At 37.4% G+C, this 15,764-nt stretch overlaps 1 protein-coding gene across 1 annotated transcript in view; it reads left to right on the top strand.

Annotated features, from left to right (window-relative positions):
- Positions 1-15,764, top strand: part of LOC114653471 (cadherin-6-like) — a 342,207-nt gene that overhangs the window by 100,353 nt on the left and 226,090 nt on the right. The window contains exon 2 of the mRNA XM_028803817.2: positions 4,271-4,622. Within this exon, the coding sequence (XP_028659650.1) occupies positions 4,398-4,622 (225 nt within the window). The 5' untranslated portion in view covers positions 4,271-4,397. The remainder of the gene's footprint in view (positions 1-4,270; positions 4,623-15,764) is intronic.

Raw genomic sequence — 15,764 nt, 5'->3', positions numbered from 1 at the left:
TCCATCCATACAAAGTGATGGTAGTGCAGGAACTCACTGAGAGAGACTGGGAAAGCCGTAGAGAGTTGTGTGCGAACATTCTGCAAACCATTCATCGAGATGCCATCATCATGTGCAGCGAATGGTTGCATAAATAAGCAAAACTTTCGATTCTGGGCTGAAACCAACCCTTGTGAACTTCATCACAGACCCCTGCACTGTGAGCGTGTTACAGTTTGGTTTACCGTTGCTGAATTTGTCATTGTAGGCCCTTACTTTTTTGTGGAGGGGGAGCAATGGTCACTGTCACTTCAGAACATTACATTGAAATGCTAGAGAGCTTTTTGTGGCCCCAGCTGGAGGAAATGGATGTGGTCAATGCCTGGTTTCAACAGGATGGAGCAACAGCTCATACAGCACAGAGATCCATGCAAGTTTTACAGGAGATGTTTCCGGGAAAGCTGATCTCCCTGCGCGGCGATGTCGGGTGGCCTTCACATTCTCCTGATCTCACTCCATATGATTTCTTCTTGAGGGGCTATCTCAAGTCGAAGGTATAGACACACCGACCTCAAAACCTTGAAGCCCTCAAGGATGCTATTCACCATGAAATCACCGCTATTTCCCTTGAAATGGCCGAATGAGTCATGTGAGCATTCAGAAATCATCTCGAAAAGATAATGATGGCCACCACCTTGAAGACATCATTTTTAAAACAAAGTGAAAAAAAATCTATTTTGTATACCCTTTCTTGTATCGTAATGAAATTTTATTTTATTTATATCTTGTAGTGTTTTTGTAGAATAAACGTTTGAAATGTGGTACTTCTTTTTGGCTCACCCTGTATTTTTTGCACAATATTGCACCTATTATCATGTTTAGTAAGTAAACCTAAAACAAAATGCAGAAAATTTGCAGTTAAATTTGCTGTTTGCTGTTTAAGATACAATGTTAATTTTTTTGGTTTTGGTTTTTATAAATACCAATGGAATTTAGCAGCCATATAGTGTGATTTTATAATGCTTTGTGCATTAAGCCTTCCTGTTGACTTATCAAATTTTTATCATATTTTTTCTATAAATGTGTAATAAATGGTCCATGGCATTGTGCAGGTTTTTAAATAAATAACCACATCCCAAGAACATGCAGGCTTGGAATGGGTGCAGGTGGGCACATGACAGTGTAGCTCTGGGGTTGATTGCGAACTCACATGCAAATTCAAGCTCAGTCAGGTGCCTTATTCATACCTTGGAGTGGATGGAGGATAAATGGAGGGTAATGGAAAGAAGGATAAAGATGGTAGAATTGGGAGATGCCAGTGTGCAAGGGAATGGAGGCAAGTGGTTGGGAGCAAGCCTCAGTAAGAGACGCCTGGGGCTGAAGAAGGAGTGCTGCTATTCAGCAACGTGGGGGAGTAGGAACAGCATGTTAGGCAGTGTCTTCCACAAATGCCGAAAGACTGGTAGTGGGAGATGTATTCCTAAATAAATATCCCTTTAAGTTTATATGTGTTTATCTTATTCTTTTTTATATATACACTTTTTGGAAAAAAGTTTTACCCTAGAAAGGCAAGGGACCATATGTAGTAACTTTATTGACCTTGATTTGCAACAAAGCAATGAAAACAAATTTTAACAGTTGTGAATAAGGCGCTATATAAGCGTCCGACCCGGCATAGATTCACACTGAGGCACGTATAAATTCTACACAAATCTTTTTATTTTCTCTTCATCCATGGGGCACGTCTTCCCCGTGTCCCACAGGCCCAACACAGTCCCACAAGCACTTAACACAATCAACACAAATAAATCTTTTTCTTCACCTGTGGGACACGTCTTCCCCATGAACCCCACAGGTATAACACAGTCCCAAAGTACCTCTTTATAATGGCAGCAATCCTTCCGTTGGCACCACCACTCCTCTCATGCACCTCGTCCTCTTCCTCCTGATTCTGGCCCTGAGTGGTGGTTGCTGGCTTCTTTTATGGCCCTCCCAGGAGTGCTCCTGTTGCTTGCTCACCTGTTCCCAATTGCACTGCTGTGTGGGCCCAATGATTAGACCAGCTGGGCTTAACTATCTCCGCCTTGCCCCCTGGCGGCCATCCCAGGTCCCCACAGGGTTGGGAAGAACTCCATCTCCCATGAAACCCTGTGGGAAACTGAGGCATCATCATTAACCAGGGAGGCTGCCACCAAGCGTCCTAGGGGAGGTATTGAGGAGTGCATGGCTGCTCCCCCGGAATTCAAGTAGAAGGGATGTCCTGGCCGGGCATGGACCCTGGCCGTCCTCCACACAGTATAGTAAAAATAGTATAGTAAAAAGTCTTGTAATATCCTCCAATAAAACTCTAGGGTTGAAATTTTAAATTTTCAAGTTTTTCAATTAGTGTCCTATAAAGCGATAAGCAATGTTTTTTAAGTTTTCTTGACAGTTTAATTTGGCAATATTGGTGAAGGCGTCATGCATTAGGTAAAGAATAGTAAAGCGGGGACTAAACATCACAGCATATTTATTGCACAGAGCTATTCTCACAATAATGCGTTTATGAAGATTATGTGCTAAGAATTATTTTTAGGTAAACATTTGCAATTGTCTGAAATCTTATATATTTTTACATATAGTATACAATTTAAATAGTGGGGAAACATCAAAATAGATGATAAATTTCTGGAAATCACATTTTTATGTCACTTTACTCTTTTTGTCTTTTAAAAAACTTAAACTGAGTTAGTTCCATAACTTCCACTGAAAGTGATATCATGTCCCATGTGTGCCAACCTGTCATAAATATTTGAGGGCCAAAAAATTAATAAACTTGAATATGTGTAATATTCAATAGATAATTTTGAGAGACACTTATTGTTTGGTTTCAAAAATCAGTCATGAGTAGTGAAAGCTTCAGAACCAAAGGACTGTGATGCTGACTTTTTTTTTTGACGTATAAAGAATATTCATGCTATTTCGAATAATGACTAGGTCAATGTGAGTATTTTTCTTAAAACGTTCATTAAAATAAAAACAATAACAAGAATAATCATAATCGAATAATAATAACAGGGATTCTCCAACCAGGGTAGCATATTTGATCATTTCTGCATACTGTATGTTCTCATAGACATTGTAAACACAAATCATCTGTTAATGTTTAAATATGATTGTTATATTTCAGTTTTATCAAATTATGTGACTGTATTGTGCTAATTACTTTATTTCAAAGAACTAAATTAAACTTACATGTTTATGGTTTATCAAAATTGTGAATTTGCGGACTAATGAAATACATATCTGCCTTTATAAACAACCTGTAACAATGCATAGACTCTATTGCATCAAATATAAACTTTCCAAATAAATTTTAACAATACAAACTTTCTACAGCATCGCTCTGGGATTGGGGGTTGCAATTGACCCTTTGCTCATGCACAGACAATTCACAAGAATCATCCTTAATTCTTCTTACAAACAAAAAAGTTAAGGTACATACCACCAAAGTGTTTGCACACCATCTAGCATCACAAGCATCTGTCAGGTTTGCATGCCCCAGGTAATTTTGAAATTTGAAATATTTCAGATTTTTTGGACTGTGCATTTGCACCTATTTTGTGAAGAAAGTGCCCCATCCTTTTTGAGTTATAGAACAGTGAGGGTAACCTCTCAAATTGGTAGAAAAAAGGCATTTGCACACCGTGCCTGGAATCACCAGTTCTGATAATTATTGTGCTGAGGTAAAAGGAAAAATCAGACAGTGGCAAGATGGCCTTCAAACTCAGTATTGAGTGTTTTGGCATTGACACCCAAACAAGGGCACCTTAAATAAAGTAAATATTTCTGTGTATGTGTGAGTGTACTAGAAAATACCACATTATAATTTACTGAAAATTGCTTCTTAAGGTACCACTATGAAAAAGTTTCACCATCTGACAGATTAACAATATATTACTGTTCTGTAATTTGTAATGTATTATTAAAATGACTTTCTTTGAATTGAGAAAATGACATGTTCATTTACTAGTGTCAAATGCTTAAATCATAGAAAAGAGCTGATAAATGTCACATCCTAAGAGCATTTTGATATTTATGAATGCTTGCTTTTGATATATTTTCAAATTAACATTTTAATGGATCTTTGTGTATAACTGTACCTAGAACAAAAGACAGCGTGGCTTATATACATTATCCGCCTTCATAAATCTGTAACCCTTCAGTGACACTCAATTGTAAAAATATCTGAATGCCGTTGATGTGATATGTTTTTTCCTCTAATAATTCTAAGCTTCAATCATTTTTGCAGGGACCTGGAGAGGACAATTGAGAGGAGAATGATGTCAGCATCAGTAATGCTGCACATTAAAAAACGGGCAGCGCAATAATACCAGCAGTGCTCTATGATTCACTGAAGATTACAAAGTCGGGATACAATGCTGTTTGAACGTTGCTTGCTGCTGCTACTCTTGAACTGCTTTCCATTGCTTGGTTTTACAAAATCACTATCAGACAGGACTAATGAAGAAGTTGCAGACAAGATAATTGGTACACCAGTAAAGTATGAGAAAATACTTTATCGCTCCAAGCGTAGCTGGATGTGGAATCACTTCTTTCTCTTAGAGGAATACACTGGAACTGATCATCAATATGTTGGCAAGGTACTTATTCTCACTTTCTTATAAAATTAAGATATTGATTTTCTCTGATATCTGGACAGCATAAAGAAAGGAAAAATGAATAAACTCCATCAAAACATGCTTAATTTCATTTTATATTTTCAACATTTTTTTTGTTTTTCTCAATATTTGTAATTTTTTATATAAAATTATAATGATTATGGTGTGTGACTTTGAATTTGAGAACTTTCTTAAAGTTTCCTATAAAAAGAGAACTTTTCATAAGATACTGTATATATTGTAACACATTACAAGACCTTATTAGGGGTTCTCTGTACAGTTACAGTATCTGTATTATAATAAAGACATAGCAAAGCTAGAGAAAGTCCAGAGGAGAGCAACTAAGCTGAGTCTGGGACTGAGAGTTATGAGATTTGAGCAGAGGTTGAAGGAGTTGAAACTGTTCAATTTAAACAAATGGAGATTAAGAAGTAACATGACTATATTTAATATTGTGAAGGGTATTAGTACAGTGGATCCTAGTTGTTACTTTAAAATAGATACTTCATCAAGAACACAGACATGGTTGGAAACAGACTAAGAGGAAATTCACAAAAATGTCTGAAAGTATTTCTTCACAAAAACAACCATAGACGCATGGAATACCTTACCATGCAATGAGGTAATAAGTACACCTTTATGGACTTACAAATCTCAGCTTGATGTTATTTTGAAGAGTCTAGGTCAGCTGTGCGCAACCTGCGGCCGTACGGCCGCATGCGGCCGTGGGCAAGGACTTTGGCGGCCGTGGACGTGTATATTAAAGTGTACGTAATGGCGGCCGTGCAGGTGTAGGGTCTCTGGACTCCAGCGAGTAAGGGGTCTCAACGCCGCGGAATCTTTGTCGGCCGGGTCGGTATGGTGACGCCGAAAGCCGATTTGCTTACTTGAATATTAAGTTCGGTTGAAATGGGCTGACACCCAGGAGTACATGTGAAGTCACGTGACTAGCGGCTAGCCAATATGGAACTGAGAAGGAAATGGGAGTGTACGCCTGTACGGCCTTGTGGCTAAGTCCATACACTGCCTATCGCCATTAGCAAACGGTCATCATATGTGCGAAGCAGCGTTTTCCAGAATGAAATATCTGAAAAACAAGTACCGAACCCGATTGGTAGACAGCAATCTAGAGTCTGGAATACGGCTAATGGTCTCCAGCGAGTCCCCTGACTTTGCAAGTCTGTCTGCAAACATGCAAGAGCAAGGAAGCCATTAATGGCGATGTTTTCCAAACTTCCTGAAACAATATTGCTGTAAAGGTTTTTTGTCCTATATGACGTTTCGTAGACATTTTTTTTACATATGTAGACCAGTAAATTGAATATTGTCAGATATATCATACTCTGTTTTAATGTGTAATCTGTAAATTTTTACATAAATCATAAAACATTATTAAGTTTACTTGGACTTACTGGCGGCCGTTATTAAAGTAAAAAGTCTGTAGTGCGGCCGTTATTAAAGTAAAAAGTCTGTAGTGCGGCCGTCAATAGCGGAAAGGTTGCGCATGCCTGGTCTAGGTGAATATGACCCTGCAAGAGTGTTGGTTGAATGGTATGTACATCACAATTGTTCTAGCTTCTTTAAAGTTTTCCAACCTGGCCTTTTAAAATAAGTTGTCAATCATTGTGAACCAAGCATACCTTTATGGAAATACACATTTATGTAATAATCATTATGAATTTAACTGTTGTTAAAAGAAGACAAACAAACATTAAGAATAGCTGGGTTGTCAGGATGATGACCCTGTTCTTTGATCTATGCAGTACTGGCTTAGATGTTTTCTAAGCAGATATTTAAAGGACTACTCCTTTGATTGTTGATCTTCTGAATAACACTTGGTTACTGTTCTGGGGTGTTTTTAAGGCAGAGTGACTGAATTTGAAGCTTGGGGAAGCAGTACCATGTCTTTTCATGTTATCTTCTGGTCTTAAAGTGATAAGGTAACAGCCTGCGTGCCTGACATGGCTGATCCTCAGTTATGGGGATTGAGCAGTCTGTCCACCAGACAGTTGCAAGGTCCTGTATAGCGCAAAGGTAAGGGTGCAATACTACTAATGATCCACTGGGGGTGGTGAATGCATTTTTTTGTTTTTGCATAGTCCAGCAAAGGAATCTGCCAGCATTCTTTAGTCATATTAATTGTGCTTAGGAAACACGCAGATCCAACTTTTTTCACAAAATTGTCAACCCTTGTAATGAGGTTGTGCATCAAATTGAGAGACTTTGTTGAGTTCCTTAAAGTCATTGCAGAAGTGCTGCAACTCAGCTAGCTTGGGTACAACTATGACTGGACTGGATAAGTGGCTGTTACTGACCTTCAAGATGCTAAGATAGAGCATTTTCTAAAGCTTAAGTTTGATTTCTGAGAGACAATAAGGTTGTTCATGAACTCTGACCCAGGTGCCAGTTCAGATATTATGCAAAGTGAGAGGGGTGAGATCTGCTGAATGGGTTAATGAATAGAGTTGCCATTTGACTTCCATGGTTGTAGCAGATTAATGTGGTATGTCTATACTTTAGTGACAATAATTGGATTGTGTATCCCTGTGATCTATCAAACACTTCCTTTCCTTTTCATAGCATAGTGGGAGCTGGGAATTAATATTTCTACTTCATCCACCAATCTGAAATTCTTAGGGAGGGTCCTCCTGATTGTAAAGCAGTGTGCATCTGTAAAGCAAACACTCACTGGACATTTTCCAAGTGTTTGTGCACAAGACTGTTCAAATTGTCCACACAACTGGGTGATGTGCCTCCCAATCTCGACTAAGTCAGGTGATATTTGTGGTACCTCCCTATAAGTAAACATTATGATGTAGAGCAGGTGATTCCTTCTCTTCCTGTTTGTTTTTATGAGCTTCCTTTCATGTTTCATTAAAGTTTTCAACCAAACCAACAATTTATGGATCATATTCAAATCTCAAAAGGTGTTAAAATTCTTAATAGTTTAGAAGTCAGTTTGAATATTTTTGATATAAAGTCCCTCGTGACCCTGTAGTTAGGATATAGCGGGTTGAATAATGGATGGATGGATAAACGGAGTCCTCAATCAATGAGGATTTCCTTAGGGAATCTCATACTTGCAAGAAACCCTACTAATATCCAGGAAATAATTTTTGACTTTGCTACCTGAAGGAGAAATGGCTTCACAATATCATAAAGCATAGTCTGTGATCACCGGAATCTATTTTTTGACCATGTGTGGATGGTTCAAATGGTATGAGGCGCGTTTAATTATAAACATGAATTTTCATGCTCTGTTTTTATAAAGAGTGCAAGGTAGACATGACTCATTGGACAAACTCAGGTATGTTTGAACTTGTCGTTAGTAGTGCTAGCTGCTAACCCAGGTCAGTTGTAATCAATATGTCGAACAGGAGATACACAGCACTGTTGTGCAATGAATTATTACATTTTTGACAAATAAAGGAGTCATTCTATCTCAGATTTATTTTAGACTTAAAAATCACTTTGGAGATGAGTGTCTCTCTCAGACTAGAGTATATGATTGGTGCAAGTCATTCTGAGAGGGACTATCATCTCTTCAGACCACTTAAGGAATTTTTAGCAGGGAGGTTATTGACGCTGTGCAAGAATCAGTCAACATGCTGTCAAAAGACTTCTACTCTTCTGGAGTTAAGAAGCTTCCTGAGCGCTGGAAGAAGTGTAATGTAATAGCAGGAGACTACACAGAAAATGGTGTGTAAGTCATTTCATTGTATTCAGTAAATAAAGTGTAGTATTCAGTAAATAAAGTGTAGTTCATAAATTCCTGTTTATTTTTGAACGCCCCTCGTATAATAGTATCCTCTCTTATAGTTTCAAATGGGAAGCCTATTAATGATCGACCAGTAAATCTGCATGTTTATACTTTGTAAGGTTTTGTAAGCTTACCCTCTTTATTTCAGGTCAATTATGTTCTGCAGCTATGACTACCTGGTTCTCACTATTGATACACACAAATAATGTATTTTGCTTTGTATACCATCACAGTAAGACTAAACAAAAAATAATAACAGAAATCTTACTTACTGTGTGCAAAAACCAGTGACCTTGTGCAAATTAAAAATCATTTTTGGATTTTACGGTCAGGTATGGGGAAATATGTCACTTTATTCATCTGATAGCCAGTGATGATATGTAACTGTGCATTCAAACATGAGGAGGTAAGACTCAGTATCCTCTGTGAGAGGTTCAGCCCGGATACAACCAGATGGACACCGGCAGTTCTTAAAACACACATGTTTATTAAAGACAAAGTCCCCCAAGACACAAGTCCTGCACACACACAGTGCTTCCAGCACCAAAACACCCTTACACGGGCCTTTAATCGTCCGTGGGTCGCCTTTCTTCCTATCACTGGAGCTTCGTCCTCCTCCAGCACCTGACTGTCGCTCCCTGACCTTAGGAAGGCAGGCCCTTTTATAATCACCCGGATGTGCTCCAGGTGCTCATTGATGTCCTTCTGGTGGCACTTCCTGGTGTGGCGGAAGTGCCGCATGAGCACCCGGAAGCACTCCGGGCGTCCCTGGAAGGTCCTTCCTCCACCTTCCGAGGTGTGGCGGAAGTGCAGATCACCTGGGGTCCACGATGCTCGGGTGCCTCCTGGTGGTGGCCACGGGCTCCAGTGGGTTTGAGCCTCCTCGCTCCATCCCCGTGGTCCCGTCACTGTCCAGGGCGGTTGCCCCTTCGTGGCCTGGGGGACGTATAGACCACCTCCCAGTCCTTCCAGGCGTCCCGGCTGGGTCTGGCCCCCAGCCTCCTGCCAAACCTCCTAATGTCTCAGCAGAGACATTACCTATGTTGGAGTTAGTTGTTTGCCAATCTGTAAAGTCATCTAGTTTGACATCCTCAAAAATGCGCAAGACTCTGCAAATGCAAGACAAAAGAAATGTCAAAAAGAACTGTAGTATCAGGATTATAACCCCAGTGCTAACTGATCAAAACTAAGTTATTTTTTAAGTAGACACTCAGAGTTCCCCTCCATGGTTTTAGAATGATATCTGCTTCCTGCTCAAATGTTCTTTTGAGGCAGAAGGACCAGAATGGGGGGTTTTGGGAGGTAGAGTCCAAGCTCTTCTATGAGTTATTTTGAAAAAGAAGATAAGTTGGAAACTCTGTTGGGATTCTAAGGTGGTCTGTCATTTGGTGGGTGCGACAATGTGCTATATGAGTGCATGCTCCCAACCTCTCTCTCTCTTTCTCTCTTTCTGTCACTTCTAAATCTTTTTCCTGCTTTACCCATGAAATTCTTCCACATAAGAGGGTGACTTTATATGTGCACCTGCCAAGGGAATGTACAATGGTTATCAGAAATCAGTACAACCTTATTATAAAAACAGCTTTTGCATGTCAGTAAAACAAATCATGTAGGACAATATTAAAGTGAAAAGAAAATGGATCTTTTCTGGAAAAAAATAATTAAAATAAGCCTCCACTACCTTGGTTGAGTAAGCGTGCATATCTTTTACAGTGGGCTTTTAAGCTGTGTTCAGATCTGACCACATTCCCAAATAATGTACAAAGGTAATTTGTGTTCACCCAATGTCAACTGAATTGATTCTGATTAGTCCTAAATAAAATGAGCTGCTACTGTAGATTTCCCTAAAGGCTTTAAATCTAAGACAGTTATGGTCCTTAAAGAGCTGTGGCTCTTTATTATTGAAACATCATATTTAAAAAGAAGCATTGTATATATTGGGATTAGTGTTAAGGCCATCATTATTAATTTAAGGAAATAAAACTTTGCCAGGATATTTCACATATCAGGATATCTCTCCAAAACTGATGACTAGGTATGGACTAAGTGTATCAGGGTGTCTAATAAGATAGCAATGAGAACCTCAAACAGGTTGCAAGAATTTAAGAGAGTAGCTGATGCTCCTTGTATGTTACAGTAATTTTGCTTATTCTCTGAAAGTCTAAGATGTGAGGTAAGGTAGAAAGATAAAAGCACTTCTCATTAATGACAAATTTATCTCCAAGCTAAAAATACAATTTGAAAGGCACGTTTGGTAATGTTTCAGTCAAAGAAGACAAGCTTGGACATGTATTAGCCAAAAACCATGTTGGACAATGTCTTATGATTTAAGCAAGCCAATGTAAAACTCTTTGACCTTAATTCCAATAGGTATGTTTGGCACAAAGCTAATACAGATTATCACTCAAGGAAAAGAGGATGATTGTAGCAGCAAGCTATGGAGATGTTTTCCTTCAGCAATATCTGTTGTCCTCTGTCATGAAACCTAGGATCAAAGAAGAATTTCTGCATTATAAGTACAATAACCTAGAAAATACGGGTAATTCAAATATGGGTAATGTCCTAGAATGTCTCAGACATAGCCTAGACCTCAGTCTCTTAGAAGATCTCTAGAGTCCTTTAAAGAGGACTGTACACAAAGCTCAAAAGCTTCTGCAAAGAAGAGCAGAATAAAGCTGTGAAAGTAAGGTATTCTAAATTTCTAGAGATCTATGCCAACATAGTAACTGCTATAATTAAATCAAAAGTTACTTCATGATGAACTAGTTAAAAAGTGTGCAAACTTATAGTACATGAACAAGGTATTAAAAATCATTTTATATTACTTTTATTATTTCTTTACAAATTTTTATTCTTAAGCTCAGAATTTGTTGGTTACAAAATCTTAATAAAGATGAAAAAGGTATGACTTGATTTTTGTTCACATCACTTCACATTAATAAAAGGTGAGATTTTAATAAGCATGTGCACATACGATTGACTAAATCAACTAATATTTTTCAAATCGTGAAACGGGTTTTGATATTCACTGTGGCCACTCAGCTCTCAAAGAGCCTTATTTCTCTCTTTCTTGGCACAGTGACTTGAAGATTGAGATTTGGATTGCTTTGGTAATGGCTTATTCTGTACCAGATATACCCCTTTTTAAAATGAAGTAGTTTTTACTCAATTACTGAATATTGTTTGAGAGAAAGGTATCATATAATATCAGTACAGTTACATCTAATCTTGGCACGGCCAATGTACAGTAAGTACATCATGCTCACTGACTTCTTGAAGTCCTTCACCATTTGAAAGTCATTACTGAGTGATGACCTTCATTACTACCATCTGCTTGAACATTTTTTCTAAACTCCTGGTCGCTGGCACTTTCACCTTAATCTCTGTGGGTCACCTTTCCAGCTTATAGTAGGAAAACCATAAAGGAGACTGATGCATATTTCATCCTTGCAGTAACATCTGTAACTACCTATTAGATGGCTCTCATGTAGCTGTAATTCTGGCATTAATTCTTGCTATAATGTATTTCCCTTGAAGTGTACTTGTAGCATCACTTAATATTCTTAAATGTTATTGACTCAACAAGGATGGTCATTTTTTTATAATGTTCTTACTCCCATGTTTAAAACAAACAAATCTCAATGAGTTTGCATTTTTAATTTCTCATGCAGTCATCTCCCCTTCTTCATATTTTGTTACAAATAATGCATTACAGTAATGATCTATTTTCTTGTTAATATTTAGTTTTGTTCAAGATGTACAGTTTTTAAAATTTGGATTTGGATTGGGTAAGGTCCTCTGAAATATATCTGCTTTTTTGGCTGTTATTTTCCTGTGGTCCTCAGGATCTTACATTATTTTGTCCGAGAGCAATCCAAACACAATTGGATGCATAAGAAACTAGGCAGTAATTATCGATAACACACAAATTATAGAATACCGTCAAGATACTTACAGACTCTAGACACTAAAGAAAACAACAAAAATCAAAATATTCAAAGTGTTTTGCTTAATATCCATCCATTTTCCAACCCGCTGAATCCGAACACAGGGTCACGGGGGTCTGCTGGAGCCAATCCCAGCCAACACTGGGCACAAGGTATCTGCAGTGATCTGTTCTTGGGCCAGGGTTATTTTTCTTGTACATTCTTCATTTAGATCAAAATTTAAGTACTTGTAATATTTCATGTCACATTTATGATGACGATTTTCCACTTTTTCATGCTGTTTTAAGCAACAGCACCTCCATAAGTTATCTGCCCTGGTCAAATGCCTGAGTGAAATAAATAAATGGCAAAATGTTAATGTTTTACAGCTTAGTTCTAAAAACACTGAGGTTTTAATTATTGTCCTGTTAAATTTGCATGCAGAGTTCAGTCTCAAGTTATCAGCTGTTTCACCCAATTTTAAATCTTGTATCCGGAACATGAGTGTTGCGTTTGACCAGTCTTTAAACCTTGATGCTAGGTCCTTATTTTGTTCTAGATTTTATCATCTGGGGATTACGTCTAAGCTAAGAACAATAGTATTGAAGGCTCAAATAGAGATGTTAATGCATGCTTTTATTTTTTCACATCTTGATTATTGTAATTATTTACATGTTTAAACAAGACACTGCTGCTGCGTCTACAGTCTATTCAGAAAGCTGCTGCTAGATTGTTAACCACCTCCAGTAATTGGTCTCACATTAGTCTAATTTTATCTTCAATTAATGGGCTTCCGGTAGAATTTAGAATCTGTTTTAAAATTTTAGTAAACACCTTTAGAACTCTGCATGATCAAATGTCACAATATATTTCAGATTTTTTACAACATTATATTACCAGTCGCCCACTTAGGTCATCTAACCAATGCCGTTTTATTGTTCCATGTACTTAACTAAAGACTCGTGGAGTTTGAGCTTTTCAGTCTGTTGCACTGAAATGGAAGAATAGCCTTCCTTGTGCTTTGCATGCTGCTGATACAACTGATACATATAAAAAATCAGTTGACGCGTATGGGTAGCCATTTTTGGTCCTTCCTTTTTAAGTTCATTTGATGAAATGTCAATTTAATTTTATTTTTATTGTTTGTAACTGTGTGAGTTAATTGTTTTCTACAGAGCTTTATGACCCTGTCTGCGAAAGATTTCTTTATTTCTTTATTTATTTATAAAAAACCTATTATGTTGTATATATTTCAAAATCAATATTCATTCATTCTTTTTCAAAGAATTAATCATTTTTGGTAATCTCATTTTTGATCAGGCTGTCAAATACCTCTTTATGCAATTCACTATCTTGGGGAGCCAGAAGCTATTCTAGCAGAAACCCCCTTGAACAGTGTTTCAGTCCATCACAGGAGCTACTAATGCATATGTCTGTAGTCGCAAAGGGCCAATTGCAAGATAACTTAACACACATTTCTTTAGGAATGTGGGGGAAAATAAAATAAAATCAATGAAAAAATTAAAAAAAAACAAAATAAAAAGGAATGTGGGGGAAAGACAATATTAAATACTATCGTTGAATTTTACATTTTGTTGCTGCTTAGATAGGTTTGGTTGCCCACTGATAAATTGCATTTGCTGTTCAAGTTCTTCAAATGTTCATAATCTACTGCAGTTAAAATAATTCTTTTTTCTGCCTGAGCTTAACTACGAAGCACAAGTCTATATAAAGTCACACAGCCTGTCTGTGGAGCCAAGCTGTCTGCAAAAAGAAGAATAATTTTTCATTTCTACTAGGTTTATGAAACAGGAAAAGTTACAGAGCTAAAACTCTGACACACATACATAACTAGAAATAACATCTACTGTAATCATACATTTGCTGACTCTTTCTTCATCTGTCACTTTATGTATTTGTCTTAAAACTACAAGTACTATTCAAAGCAGTTCCAATTTCTTTGACAAATTGAACAATACTTTTTCATGACATTTTCTAGGTACAACAGAGATACATTTAATGATATTAGTAGAAGGATAGTAAGCTTTCGGTTTTCTGTCATTCAAGTCTGTCAGCTACCAGTCACATCTTGTGTTGTTTTAACTCTGTAGTTCTTTGATCCTCTCCTCCTACCATAATTTAGTCTTCTGAGATTCTTTTATCAGACATCTATTTCATCTTGCTAAACAAATGTGTTATTTTTTTCTTTTGGTCTTTGTCTTATGTGCATCACGGAGGATGAACTTTTCAACACCAACCCTGCCTTTCTTTCCTAAGCCTAACCACGATATTACCCTTTATATAAAAAGGACGACTACACCTTTATTTCAGTGCTAAGTGTCTGGAAAAACAAAATGATCGGCAATTGTTGGCATAGATTTTAAAAGGGGAATCACAGGAATAGCATCGATCACAAAGAAAGTGTGCAAAAGCCCAAAGGCGTTGGTATGGCAATTCTGTCAGGCTTGACTAGATAGTGATGAAGATAGCCTACAAGTGAGCCCAGAAGGGAAACGCCCATGTGAAAGACCAAAGAAATATTCGCTCGATTGGCTAAAGGATGAAATGATGACTGGCGTGCAGGAGATCAATCCCTACACCTAAGTGGGTGAAATGCTAAGAGCAAGAAGAAGAGATTTTTAAGGGGGGCTGATCTGTCACACCAAAGAAGAAGAGCCAGTGTCTCTGTGATATTTAATAAAGGAACCTGCGGCAGACCAAGCTTTTTATTTAATAAAATCAATCCATTGTGTGATTTACTTATTCAGTCTTGTGTCAAATAGTGAGACACCACCTATCTCAATAGCATTGGGTACAAAGCGGGAACCTACCCTGAAGTGTGTATTTGCCTGTATAAGGACAGTTTAGAATCTCCAGCTATTTTAACGTGCATGTCTTTTGGCTGTAGGAAGAAAACTGAATTATGCTAAACAAAAGCCATCAAAACTCAAAGAGAATGTGTAAACTCCCTGAGGGCCCGGATTCAGCTCTGAAGCTATGAGGCAACAGTGCTAATGTCTGCTCCACCTTGATGCCTCTAATTAAAAAATGTTTATTAATTTACATTGCACCTGTTTATAGATGACTGCAGTTAAGTGGAAAAATCTATAATTTTACATTAATCTTTTTGGCTTGCTTTTTGAAATTAAATTGAAGGTAATTATTGTGTTCATATATACTTGCATGCATACATTGGTACAGCAAAATACATTATTTTAAATACTGTACACTGCAAAATCTCCAGTATTAAATTAACTTATAATGTATATGTGTAAACTTAACACTTTAAGGGTTTATATTTAATACGATCAATATTGCTGTGTGGGAGGTAGATTTCAGTAGTAAACAAATATTTAACTATGAGGTCATGTTTAATTTTAAACATAAAAGATCAAACAAATATTTCTTCAAAATCATAAATTATCTAAAAAGAATTTA

The sequence above is a fragment of the Erpetoichthys calabaricus genome, chromosome 6 (assembly GCF_900747795.2).
Source record: "Erpetoichthys calabaricus chromosome 6, fErpCal1.3, whole genome shotgun sequence".
In the NCBI taxonomy this organism is placed as follows: Eukaryota; Metazoa; Chordata; class Cladistia; order Polypteriformes; family Polypteridae; genus Erpetoichthys; species Erpetoichthys calabaricus.
The sequence above is the reverse complement of the archived record's forward strand: the minus strand, read 5'-3'. Positions and strand labels throughout refer to the sequence as shown.